This window comes from Oncorhynchus gorbuscha, linkage group LG02 (genome assembly GCF_021184085.1).
Source record: "Oncorhynchus gorbuscha isolate QuinsamMale2020 ecotype Even-year linkage group LG02, OgorEven_v1.0, whole genome shotgun sequence".
Taxonomy (NCBI): Eukaryota; Metazoa; Chordata; class Actinopteri; order Salmoniformes; family Salmonidae; genus Oncorhynchus; species Oncorhynchus gorbuscha.
The window spans coordinates 35,885,801-35,900,639 of NC_060174.1; the positions used below are offsets into that span (position 1 = coordinate 35,885,801).

The 14,839-nt window shown below is 41.2% G+C and overlaps 1 protein-coding gene and 1 pseudogene across 1 annotated transcript; both read left to right on the forward strand.

The window, feature by feature from the left end:
- The first annotated feature begins 7,038 nt into the window (after positions 1-7,038).
- Positions 7,039-10,756, forward strand: calub (calumenin b). The gene is made up of 7 exons (XM_046308641.1): positions 7,039-7,165; positions 7,694-7,920; positions 8,015-8,208; positions 8,319-8,485; positions 8,570-8,630; positions 8,807-9,006; positions 9,100-10,756. Exons 2-7 carry the CDS (start codon positions 7,697-7,699, stop codon positions 9,202-9,204), a joined length of 951 nt encoding a protein of 316 aa, XP_046164597.1. The 5' UTR covers positions 7,039-7,165; positions 7,694-7,696; the 3' UTR covers positions 9,205-10,756.
- Positions 10,757-11,292: 536 nt separating this feature from the next.
- Positions 11,293-13,343, forward strand: LOC123990090 (annotated as a pseudogene).
- The last annotated feature ends 1,496 nt before the right edge of the window (positions 13,344-14,839 follow it).

A 14,839-nucleotide genomic window follows, 5' to 3' on the forward strand; every position in this document is an offset into this window, starting at 1 on the left:
AAAAATCTCAAATTTGGATTCATCAGACCAAAGGACAGATTTCCACCAGTCTAATGTTGTTACGCCATGACCTTAGAGATCCTTTTTATGTCTCTATTTGGTTTGGTCAGGGTGTGACTTGGGGTGGGTATTCTATGTTATATTATTTGTATTTCTATGTTTTGGCCGGGTAGGGTTCTCAATCAGGGACAGCTGTCTATCGTTGTCTCTGATTGAGAACCATACTTAGGTAGCCCTTTTCCCACCTGTCTTTGTGAGAAGTTGACTTTTGTTTATGGCACATAGCCTGTAGCTTCACGGTTGTTGGCTTCATTTGTTATAATAAAAGAAAATGTACGCACACCACGCTACACCTTGGTCCACTTCCTTCAACAGCTGTGACAAATGTCAATTTCTTGTGTTTCTTGGCCCAAGCAAGTCTCTTCTTATTGGTGTCTTTTAGTAATGTTTTCTTTGCAGCAATTCGACCAAGAAGGCCTGATTCAGGCAGTCTCCTCTGAACAGTTTGTTGAGATGTGTCTGTGAAGCATTTATGTGGGCTGCAATCGGAGGTGCAGTTACCTCTAATGAACTTATCCTCTACAGCAGAAATAACTCTGGGTCTTCCTTTCCTGTGGCAGTCCTCATGAGAGCCAATTTCATCATAGAGCTTGATTGTTTTTCCGACTGCACAAAGTTCTTGACACTTTCAGGATTGACTGACCTTCATGTCTTAAAGTGATGATGGACTGTAATGTCTCTTTGCTTATTTGAGCTGTTGTTGCCATAATATGGACTTGGTGTTTTACCAAATAGGGCTATCTTCTGTATACCACCACTACCTTGTCACAACTGAACTGATTGGCTCAAATGCATTAAACTTCAGGGTTGGTGGGTCCCCTGTGAGACGTTTGAACTAACTTAGGCTAATGCGATCAGCATGAGGTTGTAATATTAACTTTTAACAAGGCACACCTGTTAATTGAAATGCATTCCAGGTGACTACCTGCAAAGCTGACATTAAGGCAAATGGTATCTACTTTGAAGAATCTCAAATATAAAATATTTACATTTGTTTAACACTTTTTTGGTTACTACATGTTTCCATATGTGTTATGTCATAGTTTTGATGTCTTCACTATGATTCTACAATGTAGAAAATAATACAAATTAAGAAAAACCCTTGAATGAGTGGATGTGTACAAACTTTTACTGGTACTAATATATATATAGATGAGTGTACAAAACATTAATAAGAGCTTCCTACTATTGAGTTGCACCCCAGCCTTTCGCCCTCCAGAACAGCCTTAATTTGTCCGGGCATGGACTACAAGGTGCCGAAAGTCTTCCACAGGGATGCAGGCCCATGTTGACTCCGATGCTTCCAACAGTTGTGTCATGTTGGGTGGTGGACCATTCTTGATACACATGGGAAACTGTTAAGCGTGAAAAACCCAACAGCGTTGCAGTTCTTGACACAAACCGGTGCACCTGGCACATACTACATAGCTTTTGTCTTGCCTATTCACCCTCTGAATGGCACTTATACATAGACACAATCCTTATTTCTCCTCCCCTTCATCTACACTGATAGAAGTGGATTTAAGTGATATCCTTAAGGGACCATAGCTTTGACCTGGATTCATCTGGTCAGTCTGTCATGGAAAGAGCAGACGTCCATAATGTTTTGTACACTCAGTGTATATATCGGACTCTGAAATGGCTTGTTCTGAATGTTAAAAAAAAAAAAATCTCTCTCTCTCACACACTGCTGTGCTCTCTATCTTGGATCGATCGATAACTGCGGTAGGGTTGGACCTTTTCTTCTAGTGACTCCATTCAATGCCAAATGTACTGCACAGAGTTTTACCTTTGTAGCCAAATACAAACATTGAGATGCTTTAATTCAGCTCAGTTTTTTATGCCATGTCAATAAGTTTAAATTCAGCTGTTTGTGGTGTTTGTTGCTGTTTCTGTTGCAGGAGATTACAGTTTCGGCCACTGAGTGACTGAACGTTCCCAGCCAGACACGACTCTTACTTCATCCAGAACACAAAGAGGACCTCCAAGACAACAGGGGAGGGTGGAGCACACACAATGGGGTACAAGAATTAGCATTTTCCTCTTATTTGTATTTTAAGTTGTTGTTTTTGTGTGTGTGTGTGTGTCTTATTTACAGTAACGATTTTAGCATGTAAATCTTGGTGGGGCAAAAAGAAAAGAAAAGTGGAATGCATGCCAGCAAAGCCACTACACAACACTAAACAATACAGTAATTTATCTATAACGGTGCCCACAAACTGTTAGGGCCTACATAAAGCTGTCCCAACTGCAGTCCCGACACCTTACCACTACTCCAGCTGGCTATCAGCGGAGCCTTGTCTGGCAGTGAAACAGTTCATTCAGCTTCATTTACTGCCTTTTTAAAAACATAGCTGATATGACTGATTTGCTTAAACAAATGTGGTTTCTAATGACAACTGAGATGTACAAACTATGGCATAAGGGGACGACATGCTCTCATACCCTGATCTTTGTTTTCTTATTTGGTTAGGTCAGGGTGACAAGGGTGGTGTGTTTAGTTGTATTGTCTAGGGGTTTTGTATGTCTAGGGGTTTATATGTCTATGGTTGCCTAGATTGGTTCTCAATCAGAGGCAGCTGTTTATCATATTCCTTGGTTTATCTGTGGGTTATTGTCTATGTATTAGTTGCCTGTGTTAGCACCAGTGTTTATAGCGTCACTTTAGTTTGTGTAAGTAAACATTTAATAAAGAGGAATGTATTCTCATCAAGCTGCGCCTTGGTCTCCTTGTGACACATGCAGATAAGAGGCAATCCGTAATTTCGAATAAGACATTAAGGAGAGCGCTAGGACGGACGTAACTTTAGAGGAAAAATGAAGAGGAGCAAATATACCAAATTATTAGGGTGAGACACATGGCCTACTAACATTTAACTACACAATATACACTTAGTATTACTTTCTTAGCTACAGTATACATATTTCCCTGGCATATTACAATTTATGCAGCAGCATACAATACATTTTTGGACTCACATTGTTCATGCTGTGCTCACTTGGACAGGAAGGTGGTGCCGCGGGCCTCCGAGTTAAGTTGTTTTGAGCGCAGCACAAATCCTGCTTAATTGACAGCATGGCCAATGTTGAATGTTTATAATTTTAAACTTGGAAATGAGACCCTTAATCCCCGATATGGGACCACCACACAGCCACTGTCACTGATTCGTTCCACTCATTGATGAATTTGCGATTTCCAACTTGTTGTGTAATGTTTATGTCCAATGGTCGATGAGCACCGATACGTTTTACCTATAATTTATCTTTATTTATGACAAGGATTAAAAGGGATTTGCCAGTATATTGTCGACTTGATTCATGTGATGATTGCTAATTAAGATTGTGAAAGTATGATGTTGACATGATCAGTCCAATCAAAGCTACTGCACATATAACACGATTTTATCTGTGGCCAATGACCTTGAGCCTTCTTGCATGTGCACTTCTACCGCAGTAGCCAAAGGACAAACATTTTCACTGCCTGCGGTCCAAACACTTAAAAGACTCACCCTCGTCCACTTTCCATTGCCTTATGCCCTTGGGGGAATACCCGTTGCCATCTTGGACTGCGGTCCAAATGATTAGCCAAGCAAGGGAAGTTTGCCAAGCAAGGGAAGTTTGCCATGCAAGGGAAGTTTGCCAAGCAAGGGAAGTTTGCCACGCAAGGCCCTCAGCCCTCGTTTTTAGTCGGTTTTGCGAGTGTACAATTATGTTCACTCCTGGCCCCGAAACTCCCCAGAATTCAATTTGCGACGATTGTACATCCGCTAACAAAAGTCTGCGAACACTTAAAAACAACATCAATGGAGAAGTCAACACACAAGTGTAAGTAAAAACGAATGCAAATAAGTTAGAAATTGTGCAACTAATGCACATGACGGCACAAACACGTCTCGTAAAAAGTAAATATGTTTTTGTTTGGTTATCTTTTGGAAATTGTAAAAATAAAACATGTTCCAGTTTGGCAGGCTAACGTTAGTTATCTAATTAATCGCCTTGCTATCATACAGTAGGCGTATATTAATAATGATGTATTTAATATTAATAGACATGCACTCATAATTGACTGTAGCGCATATAAAGCACCCACCCAAGCTACCGGTGGCTGAAAACACAATAATCTCGGGATGAATTTCCGGCCATGGGTGGTCCATTTAAAAATCATTCTTTCCACCCTTGCCCTGCAAGTGTATACTCGTCAGACATTATGAAACGTCATCAGAAGTGTCCACTTATTTTGAGTGCTGAGGGGATAGGGTGTCTTTTAAGTGTTTGTACCGTAACAATGTATCCTCTTACACTTTGCAGTGACGTAAAGTCACCATGAGTGACAGAACACTGAGCCAATCACGGCGCAACGCTCCATATTTTCTGCTGGCTTGCCCCACCATCACAGAAAGCACGGAGCTAGGCTGAAACACCTGCATTTTGGAGCTGCCTTACTCAAGAAAACAAAAGAGACCATGTTTGTATGAGGCTTTATTAACTTAATGTATATTATTTTTTACCTTGTTTGCAAACTGATATATGACACGTATTAATGCCAAAATAACATGCAAAACAGGCATGTCCCATTTTTGCTATAAATATGGGGTTAAAGCCTGAATGAGGGGTCACCACTGCTTGTTTATGGTGTTGAAATAAATATGTCTTCCTAGACATGTTGTGCTTGATTACCATATTCTAGTACTAATATTTCCTGATTAACCTGGAATTGAGAAGCCTGGCATTGCTTACATCTCTATCCTACAGTATATATTTTGATTATGGTGACCTCTGAAATGGTCTTCTTTAATTTCATCCCCACTCAGTCAAAATGTCAGTGATTGAGGATGAGATGGGTATACAGTTTGAGTGGGGATGCACTAATGTAGGACTTACTATTAAACGTGGTTGTGTGGTGCAGTTTTAAACAAATTAAAGTTTGTTGTGAAAATAAATACGTAATACCTATAAATGTTGTGTTTGATAATTCATCGCTCACTGCCTGAAGTGCTGCTGATTTGCATGAATGGGGAAGATGAATTTGTTTAACACGCTCATTGTGGAACGCGTTTGGGTCTTTGCGTGTCAAAATATACACTTCAAAATAACACTATTTGACTTTGACACGTAAAATAAAATTGATATGATAGAATGTTGTGTTCTGAATTTGTACGTGCAAGGCAAGCGCCACCACTACTATCAGTAGAACTGTCAAAGTTGTACAAAATGTCTGCAAATAAGCAAACACCGGCCACGAACGATGTGTTTACAATACCACGTAATAAGGCATTATTTGTTTGACCGCAACTTCTGGGGTACCGAGCTTGCACCAATACAATCAGCCTGAAAACAATGACCACTAGAAACTGCAGTCATTTTCATTATTCTTAGGAATGATTTAGGAATCCTTGTGAGTAAGTATTAGCTAGATAGCCACTTGTTCGACTATTGAAGTAGATAGCCAGCTCCTTAACGATGTTGCCCAAAGCTCACCTTATAAGGTGATTTCACACAGTCACAGTCCCGCGATAAGATCTACAATGCTAATATTTGCGTAAACTCTTCACAGTTGTGTTCTGTCGGTGCCACTGAGTAGACTGGTACTTCATTCCATTGTTTCACATTCCAACCTTGTTTAACATTATCTAATCTAAATATGTCATGATTCCAGCCAATTGTAACCTTCAGCATCACTTTCAAATAGGTACCTTTATTTTGAAGGCAAACGGCAAATTCCATTATTATGCCTAATCCTTGTGGCTAGCTTCACAACCCATAACCAGGTCAGGTCGAGCGTCATTAGCCACGTGAAGCAAACCGCAGTCAGCCTAGTGTGTGTATAGACATTCATATTGCACTGTACAGCTTTACCTATGGATTGGGGATCAATGAAATGGGGTAGAAGTCTACTCAACCCAATATATTTTTTACCAACATCCTCTGAGTTATTAGACTCCAAAACATCAACCCAGTATTGTTTTTCCTTTGGAATAGTGTTCAATACACACAGGTTGACAAATGTCTCAATTCAGTTGTTTCAGAGTCCCACAATTAGAGCTTCGACGCTAATGTTCTCTGCGTGTCACTGAGTAGACTGATACCCCATGTCATTGATCCACAATCCATAGGTAAGGCTGTACAGTGAAATAAGTATGCCCCCTATGCAATTCTAAAGTATAATACTCCAGTGGGATTTCAAACAGATTTTTGTCAAATTATCAAATTATTGTCGTTTGTTTATTTTCTATAACATTCTAACCTCGTTTAGCATGATCTATTCAATTATGGCATAATTATACTATTTGTATTCATTTGTAAGTCGCTCTGGATAAGAGCGTCTGCTAAATGACTTAAATGTAATGTAATGATTTGCATCACTGTCAATGACATACATTTATTTTGAAGGCTAACCGCAAAATACACTACTGTAGCTATTCCTTATTGTGGCTAGCTTCACATATATGGACCCGACCACCATTAAATAAATAAGAACTATCTTAGAAATTAGGGTTATTTTAGATGATGACACCTAGCTATATAGTTAGTTAGTTAGCTAGCTAACTATATAGCTACTGAAACAGATGTCGTTTTCTATGTTTTGGGGAATAACATTGTTTGCATCCATGAACTAGCTAACTTTCTTTTAAATGACCAGCACCGTAGGAGCGCGAAACAACTTTACCAGTGTCATAGCATACGTATTGATGAATTGTTGTGACATGAAATGTGAATGTGTAATCAATGTACAATATCTACGTAAAAAACAACCTTTTAATAAATGTATGTAGGCGTTAAATTATTATGTGACGTGCAGTCATATTCGTGTCCTGATTGATTGGTCAACAATCTTATTTGATATGTCAAATAGTGTTATTTGACGTGTATCGTTTTTGACAGCAAAGACCCAAACCGCGTTCCATTGCTCATAGCTTGAGGACGTGGCGGTTATTGACCAATCACAAGGCCGAAGCTGTCCTGAAGTGGACCAATGGACAAGAGGCATGGCACAAACGCATATGTAACGCTGTTGGCTGGTTGAGTTTTTAGGACCGGAAACGATGGGTGTGTATCCGGAGTAGCTAGATATTCAAAATCGAAAGACTTTTCAGAAAGACTGGTGGTGAGTAAAGTATCTATTTCAGACTTACGTAAATGCACAGTTAATCTATGTTTTTTCCTCCCTGCTTAGTTATTGTGACATTAACGTTACACACAGAAGTAGGGAGTGCAAATGACATCTCGCATTTAGTACAACAACTGGCTAGCTTGCTTGCAAACTGCACCGGTACCAAGGGTTTATTCATTACGCCGATTCTGTTGCAAAACGCTTCTTAAACGGAAACAAACGGAACGAAACGTGGAGTGACGTACCTGAATTTGTTCGATATAAATTCTCGTTTTACTCTGTTAGGTTCTTAAACGGTTTCCGTAATGAATACGTCCTAGCACTCACAAATTTGCTAGCTACCCTGTTTATTTTAAGCATAACCGGTGAACCCACAGATGAGTAGGGGAAACCCTGAATTAGTTAAACTCAGGAAAGTCATGACGAATTCCTGTCAACTAAACGCACTGTCACAAACGATATTGTCGTGTAGTAAACCAAGTTAGTTAACTATGCTTTCGCTCCTGTGTGTATGTGTGCCAGATTATGGAGCTGCGGCCGTTGGTCATGTGCTTTGCGCTGTGCGTGGTCTATGCCTCTAGTAAACCCACCATCGAGAAAAAGGACCGCGTCCACCATGACGACCCGCTTAGCAACCGCGACCATGAAGATGCAGAGAACTTTGATTACGACCACGAGGCGTTTCTAGGACAGGACGAGGCCAAGACCTTCGATCAGCTCACACCAGAGGAGAGCAAGGAGAGACTTGGGTAACACACACTCTAGCAGCTACATTTGTATAGAAGTGAGAAATGGATTTGTATAGAAAAGATGGTTTAACACGCCATCTCTCTCTCCCTACAGTATGTTGGTAGAGCATATAGATGAGGACAAGGATGGGTATGTGTCAGTAGAGGAGATGAGAAAGTGGATCAAACACAGTCAGAAGAGGTGGATCTATGACGACGTGGACCGCCAGTGGAAAGGTCATGACCATAATGGAGATGGACTTGTGTCCTGGGAGGAGTACAAGAATGCTACATATGGATACATACTGGGTACGGGGGACACTCTGAAAGGAATATAAGAATGTAATCTATGACACCTGACCAGTGCCTTTTTATTGGAAGGTCTGATTTTTCTTATTGGTGTGTGTGTGACCTTTTAGATGATCCAGACCCAGAGGATGGCTTCAGCTACAGACAGATGATTTCTCGCGATGAGAGGAGATTCAAAATGTCTGACCTGGATGCTGACCTGAAGGCCAATAAAGAGGAGTTTACAGCCTTCCTCCATCCTGAGGAGTACGACCATATGAAGGATATAGTTGTACTGGTAGGTTATAGACAATAAATAAAACATTTAAGTTGTTTGAAGGTAGCCAGGCAGTAACATCTTTGTGACATTACCCTCCTGTAGGAGACCATGGAGGACATTGATAAGAACGGAGACGGCTTTATAGACCTGGAGGAGTACATAGGTAAGTTATAACATCTGGAGAAGTACATCGGTTATTCAATGCCTGCTATAATACATGGTGTTCTTAAATGTTATTACAGCTGGAGGAGGACATGGGTGTGATTTATAGCATCAGCAGAGCGGTTCATTAACATTTCTTTCTCTCTCGCTTCCTTTCCCTTCTCTCCCATCCTCAAGGTGACATGTATAACCAAGAGGGGGATCCGTCAGAGCCAGAGTGGGTGAGGACAGAGAGAGAACAGTTTACTGAGTTCAGAGACACAAACAAAGATGGCCGCATGGACAAGGAGGAGACCAAAGACTGGATCCTGCCTTCAGACTATGACCACGCAGAGGCAGAAGCCAAACACTTGGTCTACGAGTCAGATAATGACAAGGTACACACACATATTGATGTTTGAGCTAGTTGCCTGCATTGTGTGTGTGCATTTAAGCAAATACTGAAACACTTATTTATTCTCCCTTTGTAGGATGGCAAACTGACTAAGGCAGAGATCGTTGAGAAGTATGACCTCTTCGTTGGTAGCCAGGCTACTGATTTTGGAGAAGCCTTGGCAAGACACGATGAATTCTAACCCTTCCACTTCCCATGCTGGGTTGGGCTCAATTCCAATTCAACTCAGTCATGGAATTTAAAATCTCAATTTTAAAGTAGCGCACTATATGGAGTGACATTTGAGATGGACTTTTTCACTCTGATGCCAAGGACAATTTATTTGATTTCCTGGCCTATTATACACTAGTGAATGCATTACTTTGTACTAAGTAGTACACAATCAGGACACCTTGTTCCAGCTCTGACTCCACCACCCTCTCGGACAATGGAAAGGATATTTCCTTTGGCTTGTCTTTTTGTTTGCAGAGCAACTTTGTTATAAAAATTTAAAGATTTATAGAAGACAGTAAGTGTTTGTTCAAACAAGGTTACAAAAACAATATCGTGCATGCAATTATGTGCCGAACTGTGTGTTGGGGTCAATTCAGTGTTCAATTTAGGAAGGGAAATCAAATGTAATAAGAAACAAATTGAATTGATTTCAACCCTGGTGTGTGTATAGGGGCGGCAGGTTAGCCTAGTGGTTAGTGTTGGACTAGTAACCGGAGGTTGCAAGTTCAAATCCCCGAGCTGGCAAGGTACAATCTGTCGTTCTGCCCCTGAACAGGCAGTTAACCCACTGTTCCTAGGCCGTCATTGAAACTAAGAATATGTTCTTAACTGACTTGCCTAGTTAAATAAAGGTAAAATAAAAATAGCAGTGTGTATTCTGCCAAGCACTGGACTATGAAGGGGGGGGGCACTCTATGGGTTACCACCACAAACTGCTCTTTTGAGTTGATACGCAGACCAGCAATGTGGCCAATCCTGCTAGGGTTTGTTGTTGTAATCCAAGGAGTGTGCCTGAAAATCTTCATGCATTGGCCAATAGCGGTCCTCGGTGACCCCTGTGTGCAGTTTTTAGTCCCTTGGTGATGCTTAATTAGGGGTTAGATCAGTGTTTCTCAACTTTAGTCCGAGAACCTCCTGGGTCATACATTTCTGATCTAGTCCCTGTATTAGCACAACATATTCATAGCCCTGTGCTATGAGTATGAAACATCCTGTTTTATTTTGGAATTTGCTGAATTCTATGCTGTGCCACACTACACAATCATACACATACTACACTATGTTTTGGAGGATTATTAAAGTCAGATTTACCCTCAGGCTTCATTAGTTATTGTTGTCATAACTGTATAATGCCCCTCACTGTATGACCATCTATAACCACTGTTATTGGTCTGGTTCAACTTGACTTAAACCCTCTATAAGGGCTATGTAACACTGCCATAACAATGTCATAAACAGTCATGATTGTTGGTGTAAAATCAGTTGTGCTAAATTGACACAGTATGATTGTTTATGACATGTTAGGTAGTCCTTATGACAGAGGGTTCTAGTAAAGTGTTTGCGTTGTCTTATAATGTATATGATATAGCTGTTTTTTTTTTTTTACACAATGCAGTGCCATGCCTGTCACTGGTGACTGCCCTGTACATACATTGTCACCTGTTTGTCGACGGTGTGTGTGCTGTTACCAATCATATGGAGAAGTGTTTTTTTTTTTATTAAAAGGATTTTGTGGAGTACCGATGTGTGGGGTTGCTTTAATAGAAATATAATGAACCATTGGGTGTTATGTATTATATAGGGTGAAAAGTTTTAGACCAATCTAAATAAAATATGTTTCCACATATTTTAGAACCATCGGATCAACCAAGACGTTACATTAAATTATTATTCAGTTTCTTCTAAATGAAACTGGAATAGAATGCTGTGGGTGTATCTAAATGAATGACCCTCTTATAGTGCCTCCAATCACAGAGTACATTTAAGCAATAAGGCACGAGGGTGTGTGGTATATGGCCAATATACCACATCTAAGGGCTGTTCTTATGCACAATGCATCACGGAGTGCCTGGACACAGCTCTTAGCCGTGGTATATTGGCCATGTATCACAAACCCCTGAGGTGCTTAATTGCTATTATAAACTGGCTAGCAACGTAATTAGAGCAGTAAAAAAATGTTTTTGCCATACCTGTGGTATACGGTCTGATAAACCACGGCTGTCAGCCAATCAGCATTCAGGGCTCAAACCACCCAGTTTACAATTCCCTATAAAACATGAATCAACACACAGATCAATACAACGTCCCTGTCCACCGAATTATCAGCAAGGTAAACAACAGAGTTGAAGTCACAACGCTCCACAGAGGTCTAAGCTCTGTGTGTGTGTGTACAGTATGTGTGTGAATCTGCATCTCTATCTCTGGGTGGGGCCGGAACTTGATACCGGCGTTGCTGCAGAAACCGCATCCTACAGTTCTAATTCAGGCAGCAGCATCTATACATAGAGTCAATATGAGACAAAACAGTATCAACCACCGGAAACATAATGCATACCGGTTTTCAGGATATGCACGCACAATCACACATACAGTAATGCCTATGTCATAAATGCATGCGCAGTTACACAGGGACATGTATACATTAATACCAGTCATCCAGTTGGAATGTAGATGTCTCCTGCTGAAGTCTCAGTCTGCTAACATAGGAGAAGAAGGGAAAGAACGGCTTGAACACAGACACTGAGCTGAAGGGAGACAACTCTGAGGCACACACACACACACACACACACACACACACACACACACACACACACACACACACACACACACACACACACACACACACACACACATTGTGTAATATCAACTTTCTGTGGAGGGCTACACACAAACTTTTAATAAATAGCACAATAGATCTGATAAAAGATAATACAAAGAAAAAACAAAACCCTTATTTTGTATTTTTTTCTACCATCGTCTTTGAAATGCAAGAGAAAGGGCATAATGTATTATTCCAGCCCAGGTAGAATTTAGATTTTGGCCACTAGATGACAGTAGTGTATGTGCAAAGATTTAGACTGATCCAATGAACCATTGCATTTCTGTTCAAAATTGTGTCTCAAGACTGCCCAAATGTGCCTAATTTGCTTATCAATAACTTTTCATGTTCAAAGCTGTGCACTCTCCTCAAACAATAGCATGGTATTATTTCACTGTAATAGCTACTGTAAATTGGACAGTGCAGCTAGATTAAGAAGAATTTAAGCTTTCTGCCGATATTAGATATGTCTATTTCCTGGGAAATGTTCTTGTTACTTACAACCTCATGCTAATCGCATTAGCCTACGTTAGGTCAACCGTCCCGTAGGGGTCCCACCGATCCTGAATACGTTTTTTAACCTGTGTAGGTCTGCTGCTTAGTATGTATCAGGTTTTCTGTGTGTTTGTGTGTGTGTCCTGTAGCCCCTAAATGATGAGGGTGACACAGAGACTGGATTGACTGGCAGGGAGGAGGAGCCGAAAGAGGAAGTGAAGTTGGGCAGACTGGAGTTCTCATTGGACTGCAACTTCACAGAGAACACGGTGAGAACTCCTTGTTCGATCCCTGCTCTAACACATCTGATTCTCCTAACCAATGTCCTTCGGAGCAGGAACAAGGAGTTCTCACCGTGTTCTCTGAGTACCAAATATTATTCCATCAGACACATGCTATAGCTGTGGGTCTTCTCCATACCCTCTGCCCCCCTTTCCCGTTTATAGATGGTAGTAGGTGTCCTGCAGGCTTGTGATCTCCCAGCCATGGATGTGGGGGGAAGTTCAGACCCGTATGTTAAACTCTACCAGACAAGAAGAGAACACTCTCAACCCTTACTACAATGAGTCCTTCAGCTTTGAGGTGCCCTTCGAACAGATAAAGGTACACCCCCCCCCCACACACACACACACACACACTCTCTCTCTCTCTCTCTCTCTCTCTCTCTCTCTCTCTCTCTCTCTCTCTCTCTCTCTCTCTCTCTCTCTCTCTCTCTCTCTCTCTCTCTCTCTCACTTATCCCTTACAATGAATTCCTTTATAATTGATCAACCCTTCGAGCAGAGGTCTGTGTTTCTCCGTGTGTAGAAGGTGCAGGTAGAAGTGACAGTGTTGGACTATGATAAGATTGGGAAGAATGATGCCATCGGGAAGGTGTTTCTGGGTGGAGCCAGCAGCGGCACCGAGCTCCGTCATTGGTCAGACATGCTGGCCAACCCCCGCAGGCCCATCGCACAATGGCACGGCCTCAAAACTGAGGATCAAGTCAACGCTGAACTGGCTGCCAGGAAGTGATGTCACATTACTAGGCAGCTCTCTGTAGCAGACTGACTTTGCCCTCCTACCCACCACAGGAGGTTTGTGGCACCAAATTGGGGAGGGCGGGCTCGTGCTAACGGCTAATGCAGAATCAGTGGAATGGTATCAAACACATCAAACAAATGGTTTCCAGGTGTTAGATGCCATTCCATTCGCTCCCTTCAGACCATTATTATGAGCTGTCCTCCCCTCAGCAGCCTCTACTGCTGCCCACTTACCCACTCCAAAATACCTGATACCCATCCACCACTCATGAACCCTCATCAGCAATCCTACTCCTTAACCCCCCAATACTTCACTGGTATGCAACCCCATCAAGCCTTACTCAACCCCCACTAACTTTCTAACAATACCACCACTCGTGCCACCCCAAACCCCCTCCTCTACTGTTTAAAGAATTTAAGACGCATTATGTATCCAGGACATTAACATGTATATCATGATAATACTATTAAACATGTACATTATACTATGTTATTAAACATTCAGAGATTTTTGCTCGTGTCCATTTTCACTCATATCAGATAGGCATACATCAATGGCCAGCAGAGGGAGTCCAAGTCTTACACACACACACACACACACACACACACACACACACACACACACGCACACACACACACACACACACACACACACACACACACACACACACACACACACACACACACACACACACACACACACACACACACACACACACACACACACACGCACACACGCACACACGCACGCACACACACACACACGCACACACGCACACACGCACGCACGCACACACGCACACATGCACACACACACACACATATATATATATACAATCTAATTTATAATTTTATTAAAGTTAAATTACTGTCTCTAAAGTAAGACTATATTTGTAATCATAAGTAGGCCCTACAGTGAATTAATTTGTTGCGTTTGTGTTCTGAACTCAGAGAATCTCTCTAACTTGCAGGTAGCCCACTATTCTCCTGTGGATACTGCAATCAGGGATCCTTGGAACATCCATACCCATACTCTAACCTTAACCTCTACCCTACCCTACCTTTAACCTTAACCATAACCCTTACCTAACCATAACCTTACTTTAACCATTTTAAATGTCAACTTCAATGGGGTAGGGACAGTGGTTGAAAAGGTATCAAATTGTCATACTTGAGTTAAAGTAAAGTTACCTTCATAGAAAATGACTTAAAAGTCAGTCACCCAGTGAAATACTACTTGAGCAAAAGTCTAAAAATATTTGTTTTTAAATACAGTACCAGTCAAAAGTTTTGACACACATACTCATTCCAGGGGTTTTCTTTATTTTTTTTACCTTTTTCTACATGGTTGAATAATAGTGAAGACATCAAAACTATGAAATAACACATACGGAATCATGTAGTACCCAAAAAAAGTGTATATTTGAGATTCTTCAAAGTAGTGACCCTTTACCTTGATGACAGCTTTTCCCACTCTTGGCATTCTCT

Excerpts from the sequence above, each read along its gene's own strand:
- calub (XM_046308641.1), top strand. The coding sequence starts at position 7,697 with ATGGAGCTGCGGCCGTTGGTCATGTGCTTTGCGCTGTGCGTGGTCTAT. Across the intron at positions 8,209-8,318 it reads TACATATGGATACATACTGG|ATGATCCAGACCCAGAGGAT; the intron begins GTACGGGGGACA and ends GTGACCTTTTAG. Across the intron at positions 8,631-8,806 it reads AGACCTGGAGGAGTACATAG|GTGACATGTATAACCAAGAG; the intron begins GTAAGTTATAAC and ends CCCATCCTCAAG.